Source organism: Pogonomyrmex barbatus, unplaced genomic scaffold (genome assembly GCF_055798465.1).
Source record: "Pogonomyrmex barbatus isolate J1 unplaced genomic scaffold, ASM5579846v1 scaffold6, whole genome shotgun sequence".
Lineage (NCBI taxonomy): Eukaryota > Metazoa > Arthropoda > Insecta > Hymenoptera > Formicidae > Pogonomyrmex > Pogonomyrmex barbatus.
In genome coordinates this window covers 1257020-1280243 of record NW_028297160.1, presented here as the reverse complement: position 1 = coordinate 1280243, position 23224 = coordinate 1257020, and the positions used below count along the sequence as shown (strand labels likewise).

At 33.0% G+C, this 23224-nt stretch overlaps 1 protein-coding gene and 1 long non-coding RNA gene across 2 annotated transcripts; one reads left to right on the top strand and one right to left on the bottom strand.

Moving 5' to 3' along the window:
* Positions 1 to 164: 164 nt before the first annotated feature.
* Positions 165 to 23211, top strand: LOC105422289 (atrial natriuretic peptide-converting enzyme). Its single transcript, XM_089082336.1, has 13 exons — positions 165 to 822; positions 2008 to 2303; positions 11941 to 12124; positions 18129 to 18342; positions 19071 to 19442; positions 19748 to 19980; positions 20117 to 20323; positions 20466 to 20679; positions 20888 to 21033; positions 21253 to 21424; positions 21631 to 21875; positions 22230 to 22348; positions 22549 to 23211. The coding sequence occupies exons 2-13, from the start codon at positions 2256 to 2258 to the stop codon at positions 22720 to 22722; spliced, it is 2328 nt and encodes a 775-aa protein (XP_088938462.1). The 5' UTR covers positions 165 to 822; positions 2008 to 2255; the 3' UTR covers positions 22723 to 23211.
* LOC148935074 (uncharacterized) lies at positions 11473 to 13702 on the bottom strand. Its single transcript, XR_016140598.1, has 2 exons — positions 12980 to 13702; positions 11473 to 12122 (listed from the first exon to the last, which is right to left on the bottom strand). It is a non-coding gene; the product is annotated as an uncharacterized LOC148935074 (long non-coding RNA).
* Positions 23212 to 23224: the final 13 nt, after the last annotated feature.

Sequence of the window (23224 nt, the reverse complement as noted above, 5' to 3'; positions counted from 1 at the left end):
GGAGTGCAAAGTCATAAGAAAATAGCGGGAAAAATGAAAAAATAAATAAATACAGATAAATAAATAAAAATATGTAAAAGATCTTAAAATAAGCAGGTAAAGAAATAGTGGAATAGTTCGAAGAAAAACACAAACGTAAAGACTGAGAAATAATTAAGTCTATAAATAAAAAATGGAAAAGAGAGAGGTGAAGAGAAACAGGATCAAGCACGACTCAAACTGGGTAATGCTATGTTTATATTATATATAGGAAAAAAATAGAGAAAATCAAAGAGAGATGAGCAAAGTCGGAAAGTTAAAAATGCAAACAAGAGGATAAAAAGGGATAAGGAAAAAACGGAGAGAGATGAAGACGTCCTTGCTCCGGACTAATCCGTAACTGTGCCCTCGTGCGCACGAATACCCGTGAAGAACCGGTAACGATGTGAAAGTGCATCCACGAGGAACGAGGAGACAGGCAGGCGGGCAGAGGCCGCCGTTCTCCTAGCAGTCTCGCCGCGTCCTGGACAATCCCCTGGATCGTGGCCGGGCCGACTTGGAGAAATTGTCTGCCTTTCAACGATCGAAGTGCTTGCTTGGCCGAGGTGACGAACGTCTCGTTCGCCGCGCGGTCGCTCAGTCGCCTCTTTTTCTCGAATGCATTTTCGCCGCAGCTGTCGATCCACTAAAGTTTATTTTTCTTTTTCTTCCTAACACGCGCGTACGAAGGTGATTTTCAGTGCTCTGGTGATCTCGACGGAATCATTTTCTTTTTTTTTTTTTATGTGAGAAACAAAACAACGCTGTCAGTTGGAAATAGAATTTCATCTATATACATTTAAGGTACGACTCAAATATTCGAGACAAACCGGATTTGTGTGTTGCATTTTGAAATCGCAATATGCTATACGGTATGAATTTAAAATGCTATTGGCAATGTATAATTTACATGAGAAATCTCAAAATTGTATGAGAAAATGTAAAGCATATCATATCATATGTTTGATATATTTTATATTTGATTCAAACATGAGATGTGTGTTAATTTCATTTAAAAGCGCTTCTCTAATTAATTTAATTAAAATTGATTTATTAAAATTAACATTAATAAATAGATATCAAGGAATTTATATTTTTCTTAAAAATATTTGCACATTTTAGAAGATCTAATATCTAAGTTTTAAACTATTACTTTATATTAATTGGTATTAATGAGAATGTTTCATATGTATAAAGATCTATCAATCTTTGTGTAAAACTTGTGTAATTCTCTTGATTATTATTTGATTAATTAATATTTAAATTGTCTCAAGTCATAATTTTTATTTTAGCTGTTTTTAATATGTTTTGTAATTAAAAATTAAATGCTTACAGATTTTTTAATTTTATCACAAAATTAAATTAATTATCTTTAGAAATTATAAATGTAAAGATTATATATCTCAATATAATTTTTGAGATTCTTTATTTATGTATGTCGTTCACTTATTTGCGAAGAACTGTAACTTGAATTGATTGATGTTTTCCTTACGGCAGATTTTAAAAATATGATTTATATAATACATGCAACAACTTATTTCAGTGATCAATTTATTACAGGAAAAGAATGTGTTTTAAAGTATAATGTTATATTAATAATAAATAAGTTGATATTTGAATTAACACGTAATTTCCTTGTCAATAAAAACTGTTTTTACATTATACCTTTCCTCGGCGAAGTTTTGAATCTTTTATTAAAATTTATTCTTCAACTTCTATATTAATGAATATTAATCTCAATAAAGTTGACAATATAAAAATAATAAAATATTTAAAAAAACATTGTTGAGAAAATACTAAAGAGAAACGGTACTCTTTGCTAAGCGGAAGTCAGCAGCGGTAAACTACCGATCGTATTATTTATGCGCTCCCTCCATCATACGCATGGCAACCGACATGCATTTATTAAAAGAAAAAAAAGATTGATCCATAAACTTTAACTGTTCCTACAGAACAAATTTATTAAATTTAAGTATTCTCTCTTTACAGCGATCGGACGCTATAACATCCTCAAGCGGAAAGCGGGAGATGCATCTTGTTGATATCCAGGTTTACGATTCTTAAGAAACGGAAAACGAATAGTTGATCGTCCTTGAATGGTCATCCATCGTTCGTTAATACGCATTCTTACGAAGGAAAGGAATCTACGATGATTCTTGCGACTCTTCGAGGCGGCCAAGTTCTGAAGGAGGGCTGACGAAGCGCGAGAGCGCGAGATCACGAGATAGAAAAAAAAAATGACCGTCGCGATGGAGCACAAGCGGAAGAGTTCGTGGGACTCGAAGGTGAGACTCGAATATGTGGCGCACTTTCCCTTCGCGCTTCTCCATGCTTTCTTCATTATCCCGTCACGTTATTAATTAGGGAGCCCCGGACCCCCGTGCGAAAACATCGCGACTCGAGCGAGAAATAGAGTGGAGACACAAGGCGTTAGGATGAATGAATCGTGCACAAAGGAATACATTGTTCATCATCGCAAAGATATGAGTAATGTGAGATATGAGTAACGTGCGTTCGAGAGACTTTCCAGTTTCTTCGGGTCAATTTTCCAACGTCTCAAAGGCCTCCCGGGGCCTCGGGGCAGATCATTCGAGATAAATCTTCAAATTTACGCGATTTATTTCAAATGTGCGCATTATCGGTGCTATTAGCTTCACAAACCGTATCGCACACCACCTTTGTTCGAACTTGCACTTAAACTTGCTTTATTAGAAGTCCTGTGCGAGAGGAGAACGCGAAATGGCGTATGGTTTGCTTTGTTGTCGACGTAACAGCATATCTCCATTTCGCGGTTGGTTCTGCAAATAATCATTTCGCAGATAAGATGCCCGCCTCTTTTATTATCTAGAAATGCTGTAGAATGGAACAATTGCACGATAAACATAATCGCTCCCATGACTCGCCGGCGCCGCTGACATTTGAGCAGGCGTATCGCCCGTGGCGAGAAAGCACAATTCTGATTAATTTAATCAATTCTCACACATATATTATATCACACCCAAATAAGAAGGGAGGGTGTGTGTCACGGCGGAGCCCGATCACGAACCAGTCGTGAAAACTCGTAATTATTTTACGAAAACACATCATTATAATATATTTTTTTTTCATTTAAAATAAAATGGGATTAATTCTGTTCTTGAGGATCGCGCCGCAGAGTGATTTTCTAACTATAGGAAATAGTGCTTTCTAGAATGAATCAACCATACATGACAGTTTGATGAAAGTCGCATTATGCATCGAGAAATAATGCTTACCTTCGTCCTTCAATTAATTATTCTGATTAATTTTCTCACTATAGAGCGGTATAAAGGTCATTGAAAGGCTAGCGGGATTGTCGCAGGAAAGAAAATCAATCTTGAACTCATGTTAATACTTGATCGAATATTCTGATTTCTGATTTTTGTATATTTATTATGTATATTTATTTTGTATATTCATTGATGTTGTTATTTGTCATTTGTCATTTTATAAAAAATATATTTTACATATAGAGATTTTTATTAGAGGCCACATTTTACTTACGTATGAAATTACAGTTATTTAATTAAACGCTTGATTTTCGCAAAGTTGTTTCTTTTTGATTTAGCATAATAATGACAAATACATGACAAATTTAATTTTTTGTACTTTATTTTATACATTTCTGATTAATACATTAAAAAATATTTTGAGATCTGAATATATTTGGGACATTTCGCACAAGAACAAGTGTTTTTAAAGCGTCGCGTATAAAGATGATTGAGAGACAAAATGCAGACAGATTATATGTAATGTTACATTAATTGAGACAGTTTATATTTTTGCAAATTGATATTGTATAGATTATTTTTAGATTATTTATTTATTATATAATATATATATATATATTATTTTTGTTATCCCATTAAATTATTACAGATGCGATTTTTTTACAATAAATTATACCAAACTGTATAGAATTACGTAGTCAAAACTTGTCGAACAACCAAGTGCATAAAACGCGTTGACGAAAGTGAATTGATGAAAATCTAAGGTTTCCCAAGTTCTACTTAACAAGTTTTAATTATTCTCTTAACCTTATTCTCTTTAACCTTATCCACTATTTGATGAATATAGCGTAGTGTGAAAGAGTAGCGTAGTGTGAAAAGATATTTTCGATAGACTGTTTTTCTTCGTGCAATATCGTTTTGAAAGAGAAAAAGATAATTAGTAACATTAACCCTTTTTCAAATGAGAAATAATTTCACATTTTGATATTATTCACTTTATTAATTCATCTGCCAAAAAAGAACACTCATGCACATTGTGTGCTAAATAATCATGAAAGTTTAACTGAAGTGTTTAATTAATGAGATTCCTTCATCGATAACATTAATTGCCAAGAGACCGAGCGTAAAGGTTGTTTACATGCGATTGTGTCTATCTTGGCCCATCTTTTTCTCGATGTCAGGAGCTTGATCCATCTGGTTTTCTTCATCTTCAGACCGATTGACCTTGTTCTCCAATGATCTCCCTCAGTCACTCGGCGTGTATGCGTACTACCTACGCACTCGACGACGAGTTGCCGAAGAACTAGGTTGACCGGAATGGAGAGCGATGCGTTGGGCTGGGTTACCTGGGCTGGGCCGTCGTCATTTGCTCTATCTCTGATACCGTTACTTTACAGACATTCGATTACGCTTGATAGTTTTAAAAATCACGCGTGACATCAATCGCACCGTCTTATCAATCAAGTTCAGATCGTTGTGTCTGGCTAAGATTGAAATATCTCTCATATCGATGTGTATCTGTGCATTAATAACCTTATGCATTAATAATCTTTTTTAATAAAAATTAGGTGGTGACGTCATCGAGTAGTATTTTTCTCACTGGATTTTTTTATTTCTTTATTTTTCTCTGTTGACTTTTAATTTTTGGATATTATATACAATATACAATATATATAGAAATGTTATAATTTTATTACAAATCACACTTTGTGAAACACTTTTTGGAACATGTCAATATATGTCAATAGATAACTCAAATTAAAAATATGAAATATAAAAACTATGTCATTTTGAATGTTTATATGATAGTTTTATAATTATATATTTGTGATTGTGAGTTCTGGAATTTGATATGAGAAGAAGGATTGGAAATAAATTATTGTATACATATATCGAATATCTTGATGATAAAGATGATAGATTGCAGACTGAAGATTATATCATTTTTTTCGCGATTGTTTTTTGCTGAGTATAGCGTCACGTTACGAGAGCTCAGCGTTATGTGGATAGTGTGACTGAACGAATTGTAATTTAAGATGGTCAGAAACTCGTTCCTAGATTCTTGCTCTTTTGAAAAGGTAGTCTGACGTTTGGTATAACGGTTATAACGGTCAAGAAAGTCACGAGAGAACAGTAGCTCCGATGACGCTTTACGGATTCTTTCCACCGGTCATCGACACTGATTCTTTTCACAATTAACAAATGGTTGACACATTTTTCAGCGATAACAAGAAAAAGTTACACTAGTCTTATTGTTACTATTGCGTTTATGACCAGTTTTATTTACATACATACATACATATATACATAATTACACACACACACACACACACACACACACACACACACACACACACACACACACACACACACACACACACACACACACACACACATGTATATATACACATGTATATACATCTGTGGTTGAAAGAATAAGATGTCTGTCCGGTAAATAGGATTCGATTCCTGAGGTGATATTTCGCAAAAATAATGCGAATTTTCGTGGTCGGGCCCCGCTGTAACGTATACCCTCCTTTCTTATTTGGGAAGAAACATGACGATCTTCCTCGAGAGAATAAGATCATCATCTCTCTGGAGTACTGGTCGTGGAGATTCAAGAATATGCATGTATATATGTATATTGTAATATATGTATATTGTAATATATGTATGTATATATGTGTATGTCATTGGATTGTGACGTGTTGTTCTAAACATGTTATTGCGATAAATATCATCACATGCCTCTGTGATCGAAAGGATAAGATGTCTGGTAAACAGGAGATCCAGATTCGATTCCTGACTGAGGTGATATTTTTCGCAAAAATAATAATTACGAATTTTCACGACTGGTTCGTGGTCTGGCCCCGCCGTGACGCACATCCTCCCTTCTATTCGGGCATATATATAAAATGTGTACACACACACACACACACACACACCACGCGCGCGCGCGCGCACGCACGCAAGAAATAATTTATATTCGTTATAAATCAAGAATCAAATTTAAAATGCATCAAATTAATACACGAAGAAAAGTAATTTTGTATTTTCCTAAAACATAAAATATGTATAGATACGTATAAATATGTATAAATGAGCATCATAAAAATACCGTTAATTCTATTATATCTTAATTATCTGAATTATCTTTCTGATCAATATGTAGAAATGCTTCTTTCCCTAGCGTTAATTTTTACATAAATCTGAGATTTCTCTTACGCGCGGTTTCACGGAGACATAAATTCTCATTTTGGAGGGGAAGTAATTTTTACTCATCGGCAAAAAGCATTCCAATGAATTGGTAACGTTTATAACGGTCATTATGCATCGATTTATTATTACAGCGATGCTCAATATGGAAATGGTAGATGCAGGAGCATAATACGAGTCCGCGTGAACTTTCACGAAAGTCTCTAGACGCGTGGAAAGCGCTTTTTCCATCGACGGGCTTCAACTTTTCTCGGCCTTGAAGTCACTGACCGCGCCTATTAACGGAAGAATTCGAAACGCATCGGTCAATCCGAGCGTATCTTAATCTCTTCCTGCAATCGCTATCGAGGCATTGCGCGCGTTTATCCACCCTGAATTCTACTTTCCAATCTGGTGCGTCTGTCAGATCGAATCGGCTCGTCTCAAGCGCGAAACGGCCCATTATCGAGATCGGCATGGAACTCACAACCGCGGTCAACCGCATCTTACCCGACATTTGCATTTTCCTCTTTAATTTCCCGGAGATAATGATTTTGTTTATTTGCGCGATTACATACTCTCACGAATAGAGCGCTACGCGTACGTTTTCGCAACGACCATTTTGTGAAAATTTGATTTGTAGAAAGAAATCAACATTCGCACTTTTGCTTTGCGCGAATTATGATTATTCGATCGTGAATTTTATTTTTTAAACTTTGATCATTATGTCGACGTGTTTGAAACTTTTGATTATTAAAAGTTAAAACATTTTCAATTATTAGGAATAAAACTTAAATTCATTTTTAATTTTTACTTTCTAAACAAAATTAAAAATAATAAAATATAAAATATCTTAAAAATATTTTTTAATATTCTTGTGCAATTTTCTTTTCCTTGTATTATAAAATTTATCTTTTATTATGTGCATTATTATCCCTTCGTACGAATGAACAAACATATTTCGACATAAAGACGTCTTTCTTCGTGGAAAATTGTCTTGACCTTTCGTTTTACTCACGACTGAGGAATTAACGGATACTTTTACTTTACCATATTTAAACATATCCTCAGTTCTTTTCTGCTTTTTATGAGAAGAAGATTGGTCATGTTTAACGTCTGATTTGTTTTGTTTTAGAAGCCTTAGAAGGAAGGAATACATTGTACATACATGTGCATGAAAATGGAAAAGATTTTTCAACGGAAACGTAGTTGCCGAACAAGGCTAAAACAAGACTAGATACAGTACGCGAACTTTCATTCGACTTTCGTAATGTCTTTCGCACCATTGTTCGCCAAAGTTAGCTTTTTTGTTGCTATCGTAAATCTTACGTAATGATCAAACGAAATACCTGCGATATTTTTAATATTCTTAATTTCGACTGGCAATAGATATTCACATCTACGGAATATTATAATTTGTTACGGAAAAATATGTTTATTTTTTATTTCTTTTTAAAATTATTATTCTTAAAAATAGTGTTTAAATGTAATTTGTGTGCTATATTTATTTTACACATATATAAATATGACCAAAGAAATTCTTTTGAGATGCGTGCTTTTGTATAAAAATTATTATTCTTAATTATTTTTTTAATTGCTTTTTGAAAAATTGCAAATTTCTTCAATATATATATATATATATATATATATATATATATTACTTGTTTTAAACGGTACAACATCTATACTTTTGCCACGAAATGCAGGCGGAGTTTGAATCGAGAAATCAAACGTTTACAATGCTTGCCATTTCCAATAGTGATTCTGATATTACATCAGAGCCGATCATGCGGAGTAAATAAAAACCGTGCACAGAACATTGTTCGCGAAACTGATATCCACGAACGAAAGGCAACTTCTCGCATCCAGTTCATCGTGCTATTCGTCAGTTTCATAACGAACATGGGGGTATATTTTTATGAGCCACTCTTATGCAACGACATAGGGTAAGGAACTTTTCTAATAGTGTAGTTTTGCGGTTTTGTGGGGAAATGTATATTTTACAGTTAACATTGTATCACTGCGAATATTATATATTTTATATACGAGATATATTAAATTAATTATATTTTTGACAACATATAGAAACAAACATAAATTCATATATGTTTTTATATATGAGTTAATTATTCAATATTTGATATCCTTTTCCCTTCTATTTTTTTAAGTTATCCGATTGTAAAATATTTCTATAAAAATGAATAGGTACACGAATTGAATGAATTTGAATAAACTTTTGACATAGTTAAATAAATTCATATCCTGTAATTATACGCGAGTCACATCCGTATCACTTTAATTAGATAATGGCTGCTCGAGCGTGAATCGCGAAAGTGGCCGCGGAAGCGATTGAATATAGAGTTGAGAGATAGCATCTCTCTCTCTCTCTCTCTCTCTCTCTCTCACTTTATCAGCTCCTACGTAATACATGTTTGGATCTAAACATAGTTCCCATGTGTGCACCGGGTCGCATGAGAAAATCGGTCGATTCTCACGAACGTCGTTTGAATATCCACTGTTACCTAACGTCTTATCGTTACTTACACTCTGACGATTCATCTTTAATGCTCCAGTTGAGATAATATCGATATTTTTCAGCAAGTAAAGAGATAACATGCGCGATGGGATCATCTCGGTGTATATCGCCGCGGCACGCAAAAACCTCGTCTTTATGGCGAATAGGCCATCTCTCGCACCGTTTAGGCGGGTTTTGGTCTTTAGTTCTGTACGACCTTTGCGGCGAAAAGCAACTCGTAATCTAGGCGCTCTCTCGTCTGCCCATCCTGGTTATAGGCGCGATCCTTCACGCGCTCGTCGGAGCGTGTGCCGGGCGTAGCATTTGAGCGAACGACGCAGAGGCGTAGGCACCTTGCTGTGGGCTGCAGCCGAGCGCGAAGGTGTACGCGGCGGGAAATACGTGATTACACGGACGCTCGCGAATTTACTCGCGAGTGACAGGGTCGCGTGAATTCGCGGACGAATGGAATTTACCTTCGCACGCGACGATACGACGCCACGATCACGTAATTCGATCGTAAAATTTAATTACCCAAAAGGCAATTATAACTATATAGCGTGAGATTTTCGAGTCCCGCATATTTTTATTTATTTACTTTGGCCGTCTTGTGGACCAACAAAAGAGAGAATTTTCTCGTTTCTTTGAAAACGAATGCTCCTCTTCCGAGAGATTTTTATTTATCGAATATTCAAAAGCAACGAAATATTTAAATTTCGCTCTTAAGGATGTCTCGTCTTATATATCTTGTGTAAAATCGCTGCAAAATCATGACTCGACTCGGATCGTGTCATTCTGTTTTGACTCTGAGACGGAAGTGATGCTTTTGCTTAATGCAGTTCGTGTCGCAATGAGGAATCATGGTAATCTCTATTCTATCCAATTAATAAAAATTCATTGATGGCACGAGGGAGCGGAATGTCATGTTTCATCAGCGCGAAGAAAGACACCGCCCACTATTATTTACAGGATAGTTTCAGCAATCTTGCTTTTGTAACACTATTATACTATGGCTTTATTTCATTACAGAAAATATTGTTTTAAATACATAGAAAACACACAAAATAGATACTGCTGAATACAGTGTGAAATATACACAGATACTGGTTCGTGTTCACGTATATTTCCTACTAACGATAACAATCATATGGCAGACGTGAGAAATTAATGATCGTCATGATTATTTCTCTGCTTTATAACTTCTTGATTTTATTCGATTTCAATTGATTAGTTTTTTATGATAAATTCAATTTTATTTTAATTTCAAAATTTAATATTTTTCCTTTTACTTAGTTTTCTCTTGCTTTTCATGTTGCTTAGTTTTTATTTGTATATTATGAATTTATTTTAGATTTGTAATAAAATTTTGTAATAAAATTTATGATTTTATTTTTTTTATATCTAACGCAAAAAATATTTAAAGAGATTTAAAAAATTAAGTAGAAGAAAAAGTCTAACACATTGACAACTTTGAGATTCCATGATTTTTGTTAATTTCTATAATAATGTAAAAATAATTACTTATTTTTTGCATTTAATAAAGCTTTGTTTATAATCTATAAAAAAATTGACAAATTAGAATTTTTGAAAATTTGTATTTTTTAAAAATCTAATAATTTCGGCATCTTACCTATATAAGACCTATATAAGACAGTTAGTCTTCATAATTTTATATTTTTAATTATATTTAAAATCGTTTTAAGAGTATATTTCAATCAAGATAGATGAAAAAAAATGACTAAAAACAACTAAAAACGATTTTAAATATAAAAACAAAATTATAAATACCGGCCATAGAGATCAAGTAAAATTAAAAACAGACTTTTTTAGATAGAAAGATTTATGTATAAACAATAAACAATAAACTTCTTCTATTATTTTAATATTAGACATTACAAACGCGCGTGCAGGGCGCGCTATTTATCTTTTTCAACACAAGAGCAAAAATTAATATAATATTTAAAAATTAATATAATACTATTATACTACTGTTACATTATAATATTTTTAACTTCTTGATATAATACTTCTTGATACAATTGTTAAAACGATCCTCTGTGAGATCAATACAATGACAGTTATTCACGAAGTTAGTGCAGCGAGAGAACCAATCGGCATCGCGAAAAAGCGACAACAATAAAGTTCGAGAAATGTGAGTAATCGATGTCATGCCTTTTTTTAGAAAGGATTAGAACAATACAGGCGCTGCTACGCTATTTACTTAATTTTATAATTTTTAGAAGGAATGAATGGTATAACTCTGTTGTAATAAATGCTTATTACAATTTTCTTCTTTCAGAAGTCATTCACTAAATAATAATCTCTCTCAATAAATCGATAAGTCTAACTGTCAATACACAATGACATTCGTTTTCGTTGCATACATATCGAGATCGAGAGAACCAATTGGTATCGTGGAAAAGAGGCAACAATAAATTCGATTCAATTTAACACGGATTCTAATATTTTAACATAATGAAAAAGAACATAAAGAAATAAAACATTTCTCATGAGTATTTATTGTTACTAATGACTTAATGGGGAGTGAGATTCTTTCTTTTTTCCCTTGATAAATACAATTTTACTGTAAATTCTAATGCGCATTATAGATAATTGAAAGTCAATTTTTATATTTTATACGTTTAAAACAACTTGATTTTTAAGAAGAATCTTCATCTATTTTTGTCTAATAGAAATATGATTATAAGTTTTGAAAATTTCTGTTAAAAAGTTAATTTCAATTTTTGTAGAATATGTTTCTATAAGTGTAACTGTTTTCAATTTTCTCTAAAATTCAATACAATCCTAAGTTGTTGAAAAGTATTATATTGAATTGTGGTTTTGAGTAGTATACACCTCCCCCCCCCCCACACACACACACATATTTTACGTAATTGAGCAATCGATACGTCATAATTAAAATCCTAATTGATTAGTGCAAAACACGTACGTTTTTGTTTATAGATTTCGGTGAGTACGGTAAGCACCCGAAGATTCAGCCGTGCCGGAACTCCAAGTTCGATCCTGTCGTCTGACAGTGACATTCGCTTCACGAGAAAGCTCGGCGGGCAGTATCGTTGCGGATGCTGCGTTCTCGCCGCTTTCTTGTTCTTCCTCCTCTTCTCGGGTGTCTCCATATACCTCGGCTGTAAGTAAACAACATGAAAATAAAATAAAAAATAGTATCTACAAAATATTTAAGAAGAAAATTTATTATTTGATTTGATATTTCGTATTTAATGCGACTATTTTCTTGTGAACGATTATATTTCATCGCTAATTCGATTTTTGAAATATATTTCTCTGTTTCTTCCTTTTTTAACAAGAAATTAACATTAATGATTACAAAAATTTTAGAATATAAATAATTATGTCATATATGTAACGGTTTTTTTTTATTATTTTATAATAAATTCTTTTACATAAAATTAATTTTATTTAGAGAATTACTATTTTAGTTTACCAAGTATTCTTTAATTTATTAAAATAGAACAAAAATTTTAGAATACGAATATGAAATATCATATATATAACGGTGTCTTTTCGATTTTTTAATTATTATATATTAAATTCTTTTACATAAAATTGATTTTATTTAGAGGCTTACTATTTTAGCTTATTAAGCATTCTTTAATTTATTAAAATAGTTAGAAATTGCAATGTAGTTTATGGAGATAAACTTTTTATATTCAAGAGTCAAAAGTTCAAGACTAAACATTCAGTTTTTATGTTTAGCAAGATTTCTCTTTGGTTGAGATATCTTAATAATGTTTTGCTAAAGAAAAGATTGAATATATACATGCTTAAAATAATTTAACGTAGCGTCCCGTTTTCGCAATTTATAAAGTCATTGTGGACGTTATGAAAAGATTGTTGCTCGATGCACTCGACGAGAGCGATGCTTTTTTCTTAGAAAGTAAGCGTTCTGTCGAACAATTTAATTGGCTGCACATTAACGATAATAGATCGCGAAGCGTGATTCGAAGCGTGATGCACATACTACCGTTGTTATCTCTGCACCGATCTCGATGGCTACATGGTGGCGATGTTGTTTTAAGTACGTATATTATCTACGGGGGTATTACTGAACCGAAACATTTTCGTTTCACGCAAGTGCTTCGGTCGTTTTCACTCGATGTTTTTGCGTATACGCGCGGAGAGTACTGACGAGTAAATGCAATTATTCCACGGTTAACCGGCAATCGGCGGCCCGACGGGCGTAAAATTATTCGATGCGGTAATGCATCGCGGATCGCAGAGCGACGGATGCGTTTACGGTGCACGAATGTTACGCGAGCTGTTAAGTGCGATCGGCGGCGATTCACCGCTTTGTCCGAATGAATGGCATTTCCTCGTAGGCGCGTGCACTTCACCTTGGTATATCATGCTCGATGTACACGTACGCGTCGTACGCGCGTTATTACTGACGAGCGAGATGCAAAGGAGAAAAATATCTCGCATCACTATATTAAGGATGGATTACATTTATTTTTATAATTTTCATATTTACAGTTAAGTAAAAATTATGAAAAATTTACAAATTTACAAATTTTTATTCTCTAACTCGCCCTTAAAAATTATACAAAAGGTTAAGCGACAGTTTAGAACCTCAAAATTAAATTCAAAATTATTTAAATAAATAGATAGAAGTACTCTCTAATGGAAATGCTCTAATTAAGAAATAATGACACAAATCTCAATTTTTACATAAGTTTTATATAAGTACTTTAAGTATTCAAGATTATCTATGTAAAATTTCATTGTGATGCAGAGATTTTTCTAGTCCTGCAAATAAAAATTTATTAATTTTATTTATTATCATATCATTTGTTTTTTTTGTACCCTTATTTAAAAAATTACATTTTTATTTACAGGATCTAATGTAAGGAATGCATCGCAGTGAAACTTTATATTACTTACTTTAAATACTTAACTTTATATTACTTACTTTGAATACTTACATAAAAAAATTGAGATTTTTATCATTATTTTTAATTATATTTCTATTAAAGCACATTCCTACTTTATGTTTGATTTTTGATCCAGGTTCTAAAAAACTACCAATGCTTTTTGTATTACATTTAAATGCAATCTAGAATAATCTATAATTTTTTCTTATAATTTTTTTATTGCAAAAATAGATGTAATATGTACTTAAAGTGAGAGGAAAAAAAGAGAGATGAGAAAGAATGAATATATTCGTAAAATTTTTATTTTAAAAAATAAATTAAACAATAAATTAAACTAATATTTTTAAATTTTTTCGCTTAAGATAAATTTCTTTTATCACGTCTCCAAGAAAAATATAAATTAATATAAAGTAATAAATTTATTTGAAAAGTAAAGTCATCAACTTCATTGATGAATAGGAATTATAGCGTAAATGTTATAGCGTTATTAATTTTCGTATAATATCAATTTGGCATTAATAATAAAATCACTTTTAAATTATATTTAGATGTATTTGAGTTTTCAATATAAATATAATTATTATGATAACCGCATTCTTTCGAAAGAAGGAAATTCGATGTACTGCGATTTCATGGAGTAGAGAATGTACGACGTGAATGTACGATTTCTAACGGTGAACGCGTGATCTATGTAGAAACGTTAGTTCAACAAAATTACATATTCACGAGCGACATGTTATACTGAAGATTTTTATAAAAATAAGGTCTCACAGAACGTTATTTTTATTCATATGATTTTTACATGCATGTATTTCTACAACGTATCATTTAATGCTAGGTATTATTTGACATTATTCATCACGATAATTGACAGTTTTCATGAGCACGTTTAAAACAATTATATATTCATTGTATTACATATTCATTATATAAACATTAAGGAGGATGCATGTTTAAAAAGCACATATATGCTGAAATATATATATATATATATATATATATCTCTGAGAATCTAGATACTTCTCGGTATTGAAGATTCGTCTTGGCAAAACAAATGGCTAAGGTCAAGGTCGCATATCCTTGACGTAACAATAATCGTTTGTTACGGAACAACGATTTGAATGCTCTCGAACGGGGTCTTCGAACGAGTCCGGCGACTTGCCGCGCGAATCGGGACTTTCGGTAAGAGAAAACGTACGATTCGCGATAGTAGATGATGTCGAAGTCAAAACAGAGAGAAATCGATAAATCTCTCAAGCGATATAAATGTTTCGATTATATAAAGTCTACCTGTGTAGTAATTCAATATAATTTACAATATAATACGTTAAAAAACACGTGATACGATAAATATATATTTTAAAAATAAAAACAAAATGAAAATAAATAAAATAAAAATAAAAATATATATTTTGCTCCATTGCTGAAAAGAGTGACTGTCAGACTAGAAAAATAAGTGGCAATTACGGCATTATCCGTGATCGAAATTTCCTCTTTCGATGATAATACGTTTCTTTTAAGAATGACGCCGATTTTTCGAGAATCTAACGCAATTACTAAGGAAAAAGTTCAATCAGAAGTATATGCCGGTTGCTTCTTTGAATATTCTCGGTAACTCGGTCAGACCGTTATGCGTGCGTGCTGGAAGACCTCAATGGGCTTTGGCCGCATCATCTTCTTCCTGCCTTTCATTCTCTACTCTTTGCTCGTAAGTACACTCCGTCTGTTCGGCTCTGACCAGCGACACTTAACGTGCATACGCCACGCATCCACTTTTTCGCGATATACATTTTGCTTTAACGTGGCTATCCTGCAACATCCCGCAAAAAGCGATTATCGTGAATTTGCTCGGGAATGATTTATACAAGTATTTAAATTTGGCTAATCGCCATGTAAGATATAGGTACACGTCGCATTCGTGCGAAGTGGCGAGCAGCACGGAAATTGCCAGCATGAATTCTCATTATCTCTTCGCTAATTCGCTAATTCGTATTTACGATCAGAAGAAATAAGAAATCAAAAAAGATGCTGTACGAATATGCTGGTCCATTGAGGTTTTCAGATGGTAAACATATAACGGTCTGACCGAGTTGTTGAACAGATGGGTAGGTCCTCAGTCCAAAACTTGACCTTAAAGGTGAGGATTCGTGTCCTTGAAACATTTTGAACTGTAATGTATCTTGTATATTAACATTAAAACAGTTGGTGATTACTCGAACAATAGTTTGTTTTAAGTATTGAAAGACAAAGTTTAGAAAAATTAAAGTTTAAAAAAAACAGAATATCTATTCTTCTACTTAATAAAATACATATTTTCTTACTTGCTTTTACAAAGACATGCTTTTACAAAATTTACAAATACATATTTTTTTATATTATTTGTTTAAAATAAAAATTTGTTTTATTTATATTGTTTAGAGATGTATAATTATTAATTTGTAGATATATAAAATGTTAATTTATACATTGAGAAAAAAATGCTATTGAATTAACAGCATATATTAAGCTATATTAAGATTTTATTTTATATATATAATAAAAGCTTAATATATTACTTAATATCTTAATATATAATAATTATATATATATATGTATATATTAATTACCAAATATAATTAAATTTATTATTAAATTTTATATTATTTGTACTTTTAGGAAAGTAACTGTTTTGTTCTAAAAATACATGAGAAATTTTTAAGTTCACTTTGTGCATTTTGTACACGTAATAAAGCGAGACATCCAGCATTCATTAGTCACATATGAGAAAAATAATGAGAAAAATATACCGTATACTACGGGTGTATATTTCTCGGAATCGTATAGCATACCCAAAAGAAAAGATATAACCATAGACATTGCAATTATCTACCAGAAATAATATTATCTTTCCGAAGTTCAACGATTTGAATTGATTGGTGAATATTAAGTACTTATAAATATAAAAAATATGCGATTTTAGAGAGAGGGAGAGAGAGAGAGAGAGAGAGAGAGAGAGAGAGAGAGACAAAATGCATTAAATATTTTAAAATTTCCACAAAGAAATTGCAAAACATGCAAACTTCTCTAAGATAAAAATTTATATAGAAATTCCATTCGAAAGAAAAATTCAAATGAAAAGAAATAAACCAAACTGATCCTTATGATTAATCAGGATTAAAATATAAATTAAAGTGTGAATTAAAAGAAATACACCGTAATTTTATATTCAGAAAAAAATATTTCGCCGTCCATGGCCGCAACCGAAGGGTCGGTTTCTCGGAAGGATCTCGGAAGAGAGGTTTTCTCGCTAGGTAAGCCGCGTCAAATCGGAGAGGGCTGGTGAAAGGTGATTCCTAGCGAGAAACTGAGATCCCTGCGGCTCCTGCCCCTGCGTGCTCCTGATCTGTTTCGTTTTGCCCGGCACGTGGAAAATTGACCGCGCCAACGTTCTAATGACAACGCTCGAGGAGCGAAACCCGCCTCAACATTGTTGGCACGTTTTGCACGCTCGATTCTATCATTTGCCGATCGTGCATTAGAAAGCCAGATTGTGATACGTACCGCGATATACGTTGGTGAGACCCCAACGTTCTAAATTCCTTCTCGCGGCTGCTTATCGGTCAAGTTGTTTCGTGAAACTCCAGCCAGCCTCTATCGACAAATCACTCTCGTTGCCCCTCGTAAATTTGTGGGGTCTTCAGACGGTAGGAATGCAAAATGTCACGCAGAGATACTTCGTAACGTCTAATGAGGCAGCGAATGATAACGATTCATTACATGCTTTGTTGGCGGCAACGAGGACGCCGCTATAATTTTCACGAGCGTAATATACACAGACAATTAACTTTCATTACGTCTACAGCATAATCAGCTCCGTATGTTAGTCCTTCTTACTTTGATTAATGCGACCCGTTGTAACATTGTCCATTAATTTAATCGATGTGCGAAGAACAATGAAATTATATCGCAAAAAGATATTATTCACACATTGAATTCATTAAACTAATATGTTGTGATATTTATTTATATCTCTTTTATCCTTGGCATACATCTACGGCTTCCGAAAATTTTTTTATACAATATCTCTTTGTTACCATGGACAAGACTTTTTAATGCTACATCTGGATTTTCTATTTCTAAATCTTTAAATTTTTTGTGTGATAGTTGAAATTATGGATATTTCCAGACTATTTCGCCTCTTGCTACTCATTTTCACGTCTTATTAATTTATCATTATTAAATATTTTTCTTTTATTATTTCAGACACGTTCCTCACGTCGGATCCACCCGGTGATCAAATATTCCTCGCGATATTCCGAGTTACCAAAGGCGATTCTTTCACCGCGGAACTAGCTGATCCTTCTACCGAGGCCTTTCGAATACGGTCGCGAGAATATCGCGATCGTCTTAATCTTATCTTCCGACGCAGCTGGCTGAAATTATCGTTCCTCGCAGCAGATGTCCTAGCGCTTGATGGGTAACGAAGCTTAATCATTTATAATTAATACAAATACAAATATTAATACTTAGATATCCCATTATTTTATCTCCTATTAGTCGCCTCTCTTTGCTATGCACATCTAAAACACACAAAAAAATGCTTGCAAAATAAATTATGCAACGGCATCCGACAGAGAGGGCGTTACGTGTAAGATCAGAAAATCGGTCAATCATAAAATAGTCACGTAGATCAAACGATCTCTACCTCGGCTGTTTTCTCGTCTCTTCCGTGAAATCCGTTTTCGTGGAAGGAAACGGTGGAAGGAACGAAACCAGTCGTGGAAACCGATGAAAACGGCTCGGGGCAGTATGCGGGAGAGAAATCGGATGCGATCGTTTCGTAGCTTTCTCGTGATTTCACGACACTTACTCCTTTCAGCGTTCAATGAAATGTAACCACCATTATTGCGGTCATGCTCATCAATAATGTATCACATCCGACTCTGTGGATTTCTCCAGATTTAGCCTCATCGGTCCACGAGATACATTGCATCGCGTTGATACTTGATATAATTATAAATTTAATTGATTTAATAAGTTGCAAAATTGATATGATACCTTATAAGGTAAAATCACGAAAAAGAGAAATATCAAGTATTATAAAAATGGTATACGATTAATATGATTTTTAGCTATCTCGATAGCTAATAGTATTCTTGAAGTTCTTGATATTTTTTAAAATAAGTTTGTATTTAAAAATTGTAGGGTGGAAGGCCGCGATTTGGTGGTACACTTTGACGTGAGGTTTGACCCACGATATCAGACTATAACTACTGGAAATATCGTAGACATTTTATCGCGGGAATTGAATCCTGAAACTTCACGGTATTTGGCAAATCTGACGATAGAGGCCAAAAGTCTCGAAGTGCAGGAAAGCTTGAAAGCCCTCAATGCGCAGAGTAGTCCGCAGTCGACCATCTCGACGTTACCGCCGACGACCACAGTCCCTCCACCAAGAAGATGCAGCAAGCTAGACTTATCCTATTGTAAACACCTCCCTTACAATGTCAGCTCGTATCCGAACATATTAGGACATAGATCATTGGCAGACGTTGAAGAGGATGTTATTGCCTTTAGGTATGCCATCCTTTGGGGATGTGATAAATCCACGATGGATTTAACTAGATTAGATTAGATTTATTTAGATTAAAATTAGCATATTTCCTAACAACAGAAATCATACATTTCATTAAGTTTCATTTTATTAACAAAACTTATTTTAAACAACATGCTTCATGTATTAAGTTAATTTAAAACTTTGTTCTTTATATTTATAATATTTTTACATGTCTGAATTAAAAAAACTTGCGATATTAACTTTAAATTTATTTTTCCTTATTTTCAAATTAATAATATAATCTAATTAATATTATTGAAATCAGAGAACTGGTCGATGCGGAATGTTATGCTTTGGCCTACGACTTCGTCTGCCAGGTGTTGCAGCCTGCGTGTCGATCGAGTCAACCAGAGGATCTGCTGCAATTACCTTGTAAGAGCTTCTGCAGAGAATTCTGGAATGGATGTGGCAATCGTCTTCCCGAGAAGATAAAACGCGCCTTGGATTGTTCCAACTTTCCGGAATATGCCGGTCCTGGCAGTTGTAGATCGAAGCCAGGTACGAAAATTAAAATTAAGAAATATAGTTAAGAAATATAAGATTAATAATACATATAATACAAAATACGGCCTTTTTTTAACCAAATTATAAAATCGCTATATCAAATGAATTAACGATATGAACATTAATATAGGATGCGTACAAGCGCTTCAGTCGAAAGCTCTATCTCCGAGAATTTGTGATGGTGTGATTGACTGCCCGGATCTTTCGGATGAGAAAAATTGCGCCTACTGCAAGGATGGTTACATGCATTGCGGAGTAGGAAGAAACTGTATACCATATACGAAGCGATGTGACGGCAAGATGGACTGTCCGAATGGCAGCGACGAGAAAGACTGTCGTAAGTAATATATAACGGAAGGAAATTGCATTATTTAAGCTTAATTTGAGAAGATCAATAGAAACATTAATTTATGTTTTACAAAGAGATAATGTCAATTAAATCAAAATAAATGTATGATGTTGCACATTTTTTGTCGCAGTATTCTTAGCACCGAGCGTTCATGAATTAAGATCACAATCCTGGAGCACGCCACACGTCGCAAAGTATAACAAAGAGGGCTATGTTGTATTCAATGAGAAAGGCACCATCGGGAAACTCTGTACGGCAAACTTAAATGCTACTTTACCGGACACGGAGATGGATAACGTTCTTCAAACGGCAGCGAGCTCGTTGTGCACTTTACTCACTTATACGTAAATATCTTCTAATAAATATTTCTTTCTTTCTAATAAAATAAAAATAAGCAACAGAAAAAGTTTAATTATTTGACTGATATTATTTTAGAATTATTTAGAAAATTATAATTTAACATTTATTTATATCTTATATAACAATTCTATGCTATTATAAGATAAGATTTATAATTTAGAAACTGTTATCAACTGCAATTTTTCAATATAGTGGTGTAGCTTCCGTTGAAGTAAGGACTGATGATGAAGAAGATGTTCCATATGTATATATGGAAGATCCATCTGCATCGGAAATTACTTTTGTCCGGGCTCCTTGTCCTAGCAAAGAAGTTCTGTACGTCCGTTGTTCTGATCTTGGTATGAATTCTTTATTTATAATAATAAATATTACGTATGAGCTCATCTTTTCGATAAATGCTTTGATACAGTTATGTATGTATTGCTTTAATCTTGTGCTAATTTATTATTTTTTTAAATTGAAATTATTAATAATTGTCATTTTTAATGCGTTTTTCTATTTATATTTTGATGTTGCGCATTTCTATCTATGTCTTCATTTTAATTTTTGGAAATCAGAATGTGGAATACAACCTCTGCATATCAACGGCGGTATTAATGGTCTCAATAAGATGGCAGAACCCGGTGATTGGCCTTGGCACGTTGCACTCTTCAAGGAGGGAGTTCATGTTTGTGATGCCACTCTCGTGGCAGACAATTGGTTGCTCACAACTGCGTACTGTTTCCAAGGGTAAGCTCAATATTTTGTTTTATTAAAAGCTTTATTAAAAATATTAATTTGAAAATAATTTTTCACATTGTACATTTTACATTAACATTATATAATTAATATTATAATTATAAAATTTTGAAAGAAAAAAATCTGTTATTAATATCTTTTAAGTAAACATTTTTAATGTACATTTTTAATTTTCACTGTATACATTATTTTTATAGTCAACCGAAAGCGGAGTGGTCGGCCCGGCTTGGTGTCGTGAGACTCTCGAGCACATCACCTTGGGAACAAGAACGTAGGATTGTCGGTATGATTAAATCACCAGTGGAGGGTACGACCGTTTTGGTAAAATTGGATAGACCAGTGACGACCTTTTCGGACTTTGTGAGACCAGTTTGCCTGCCCTCCAGCGAGAATCCACCGAGCAATACATCGCAATGCAACACACTTGGCTGGGCAAGAAATCGTATGTTGGCAATCATTGTGTTTTACTTATTTTCTCCAATTGCCTTTTAAAATTTAAAAAGCGTATATTTAAAAAATTTTTTAGACACTATTAAATATCAAACTATAAATTAAATTCATCAATACAGAACACTTGAGACTAAAAATACACTTTAATATTCATTTTAATAATACATAAAAATCCAATTAGAACTATATTAAATAGAGAAACATAAAGAGTTGAAAAATTATTGAATTATTAAATTTATTGAATTATTAAACATTAATATATGCTCTTATATATATGCTCTATTTTTGAATAATTAAAACACAAAGATGTTTGAAACAAATATGTAAAGACTTTCTCTTTTGACAGGCGATTTACTACAAAGGGTACAACTCAAACATAGTGCAATGGAGAAATGTGAAAATATCAGCATCCCTTCAGTGAATAGTGTTTGTACCGAGCAAGCATATTCCACAGACGATTGCAACGTAAGCTAAAATTTTTTAACATAAAGTCAAAATCTCTTTCTCTATTTAAATGTTTTCTATTGATTTTATTATACATATTTTTCTATCACTTCAAGAAAGAAACTTTCTTCATTGTTTTTTTAAGATATAAATAAATTCTAAAATAATATGCAAAATTGATTAATAATACGAAATGGAACTTTATTATTTATTTTCGATAGGAAGAGGAGCTTGCCGGTAGTTCAATGCTATGTCTTCAAACAGATGGCCGAAAATGGGCACTAACAGGTATTGGTAGCTGGAGGATAGCCTGTTCAAAAGATGGCATTGAGAGACCTCGATTATATGATAAAATATCATCGCATATTGATTGGATTAAATCTACCATTGCCTAATCTGTCAGCAAGTTAACGTTTAATAAATGTCATATCATGAACAAGATGCATGTTCGATGTACACAAGATGGATCTCGAATGAAAAGAATAGCCATCGCATTTTAAAATATAGGACTGATATCGAAATTGTGATAGAAATTTCTAAACTGTTACGCATGATATAAAATCATTGCTGCATATCGATTGAGACTCAATTGCGTTCATCTTGCACGAATACATGTTACTGTTATGAATGTATAATTTTATCAGATAAGAACATATCCTGTTATTAATCACTGGAACGTGCAATTGCATTCTTGTATATACAAATGTCTTTTATTTAGAATACGAAAATATTTTGTTATCGTGGAATAATTTTTTAACTTATTTTTCTCGCTCTACATTTACTCTACATCTGTGTTCTTTTAGATTCGAATCATTATTTTAATGATTACAATGCCTCTACATTTTGTAAGATCGTTTACGCATTAAAGTTTCTTAAAATAATAATCTCATGTTTTAT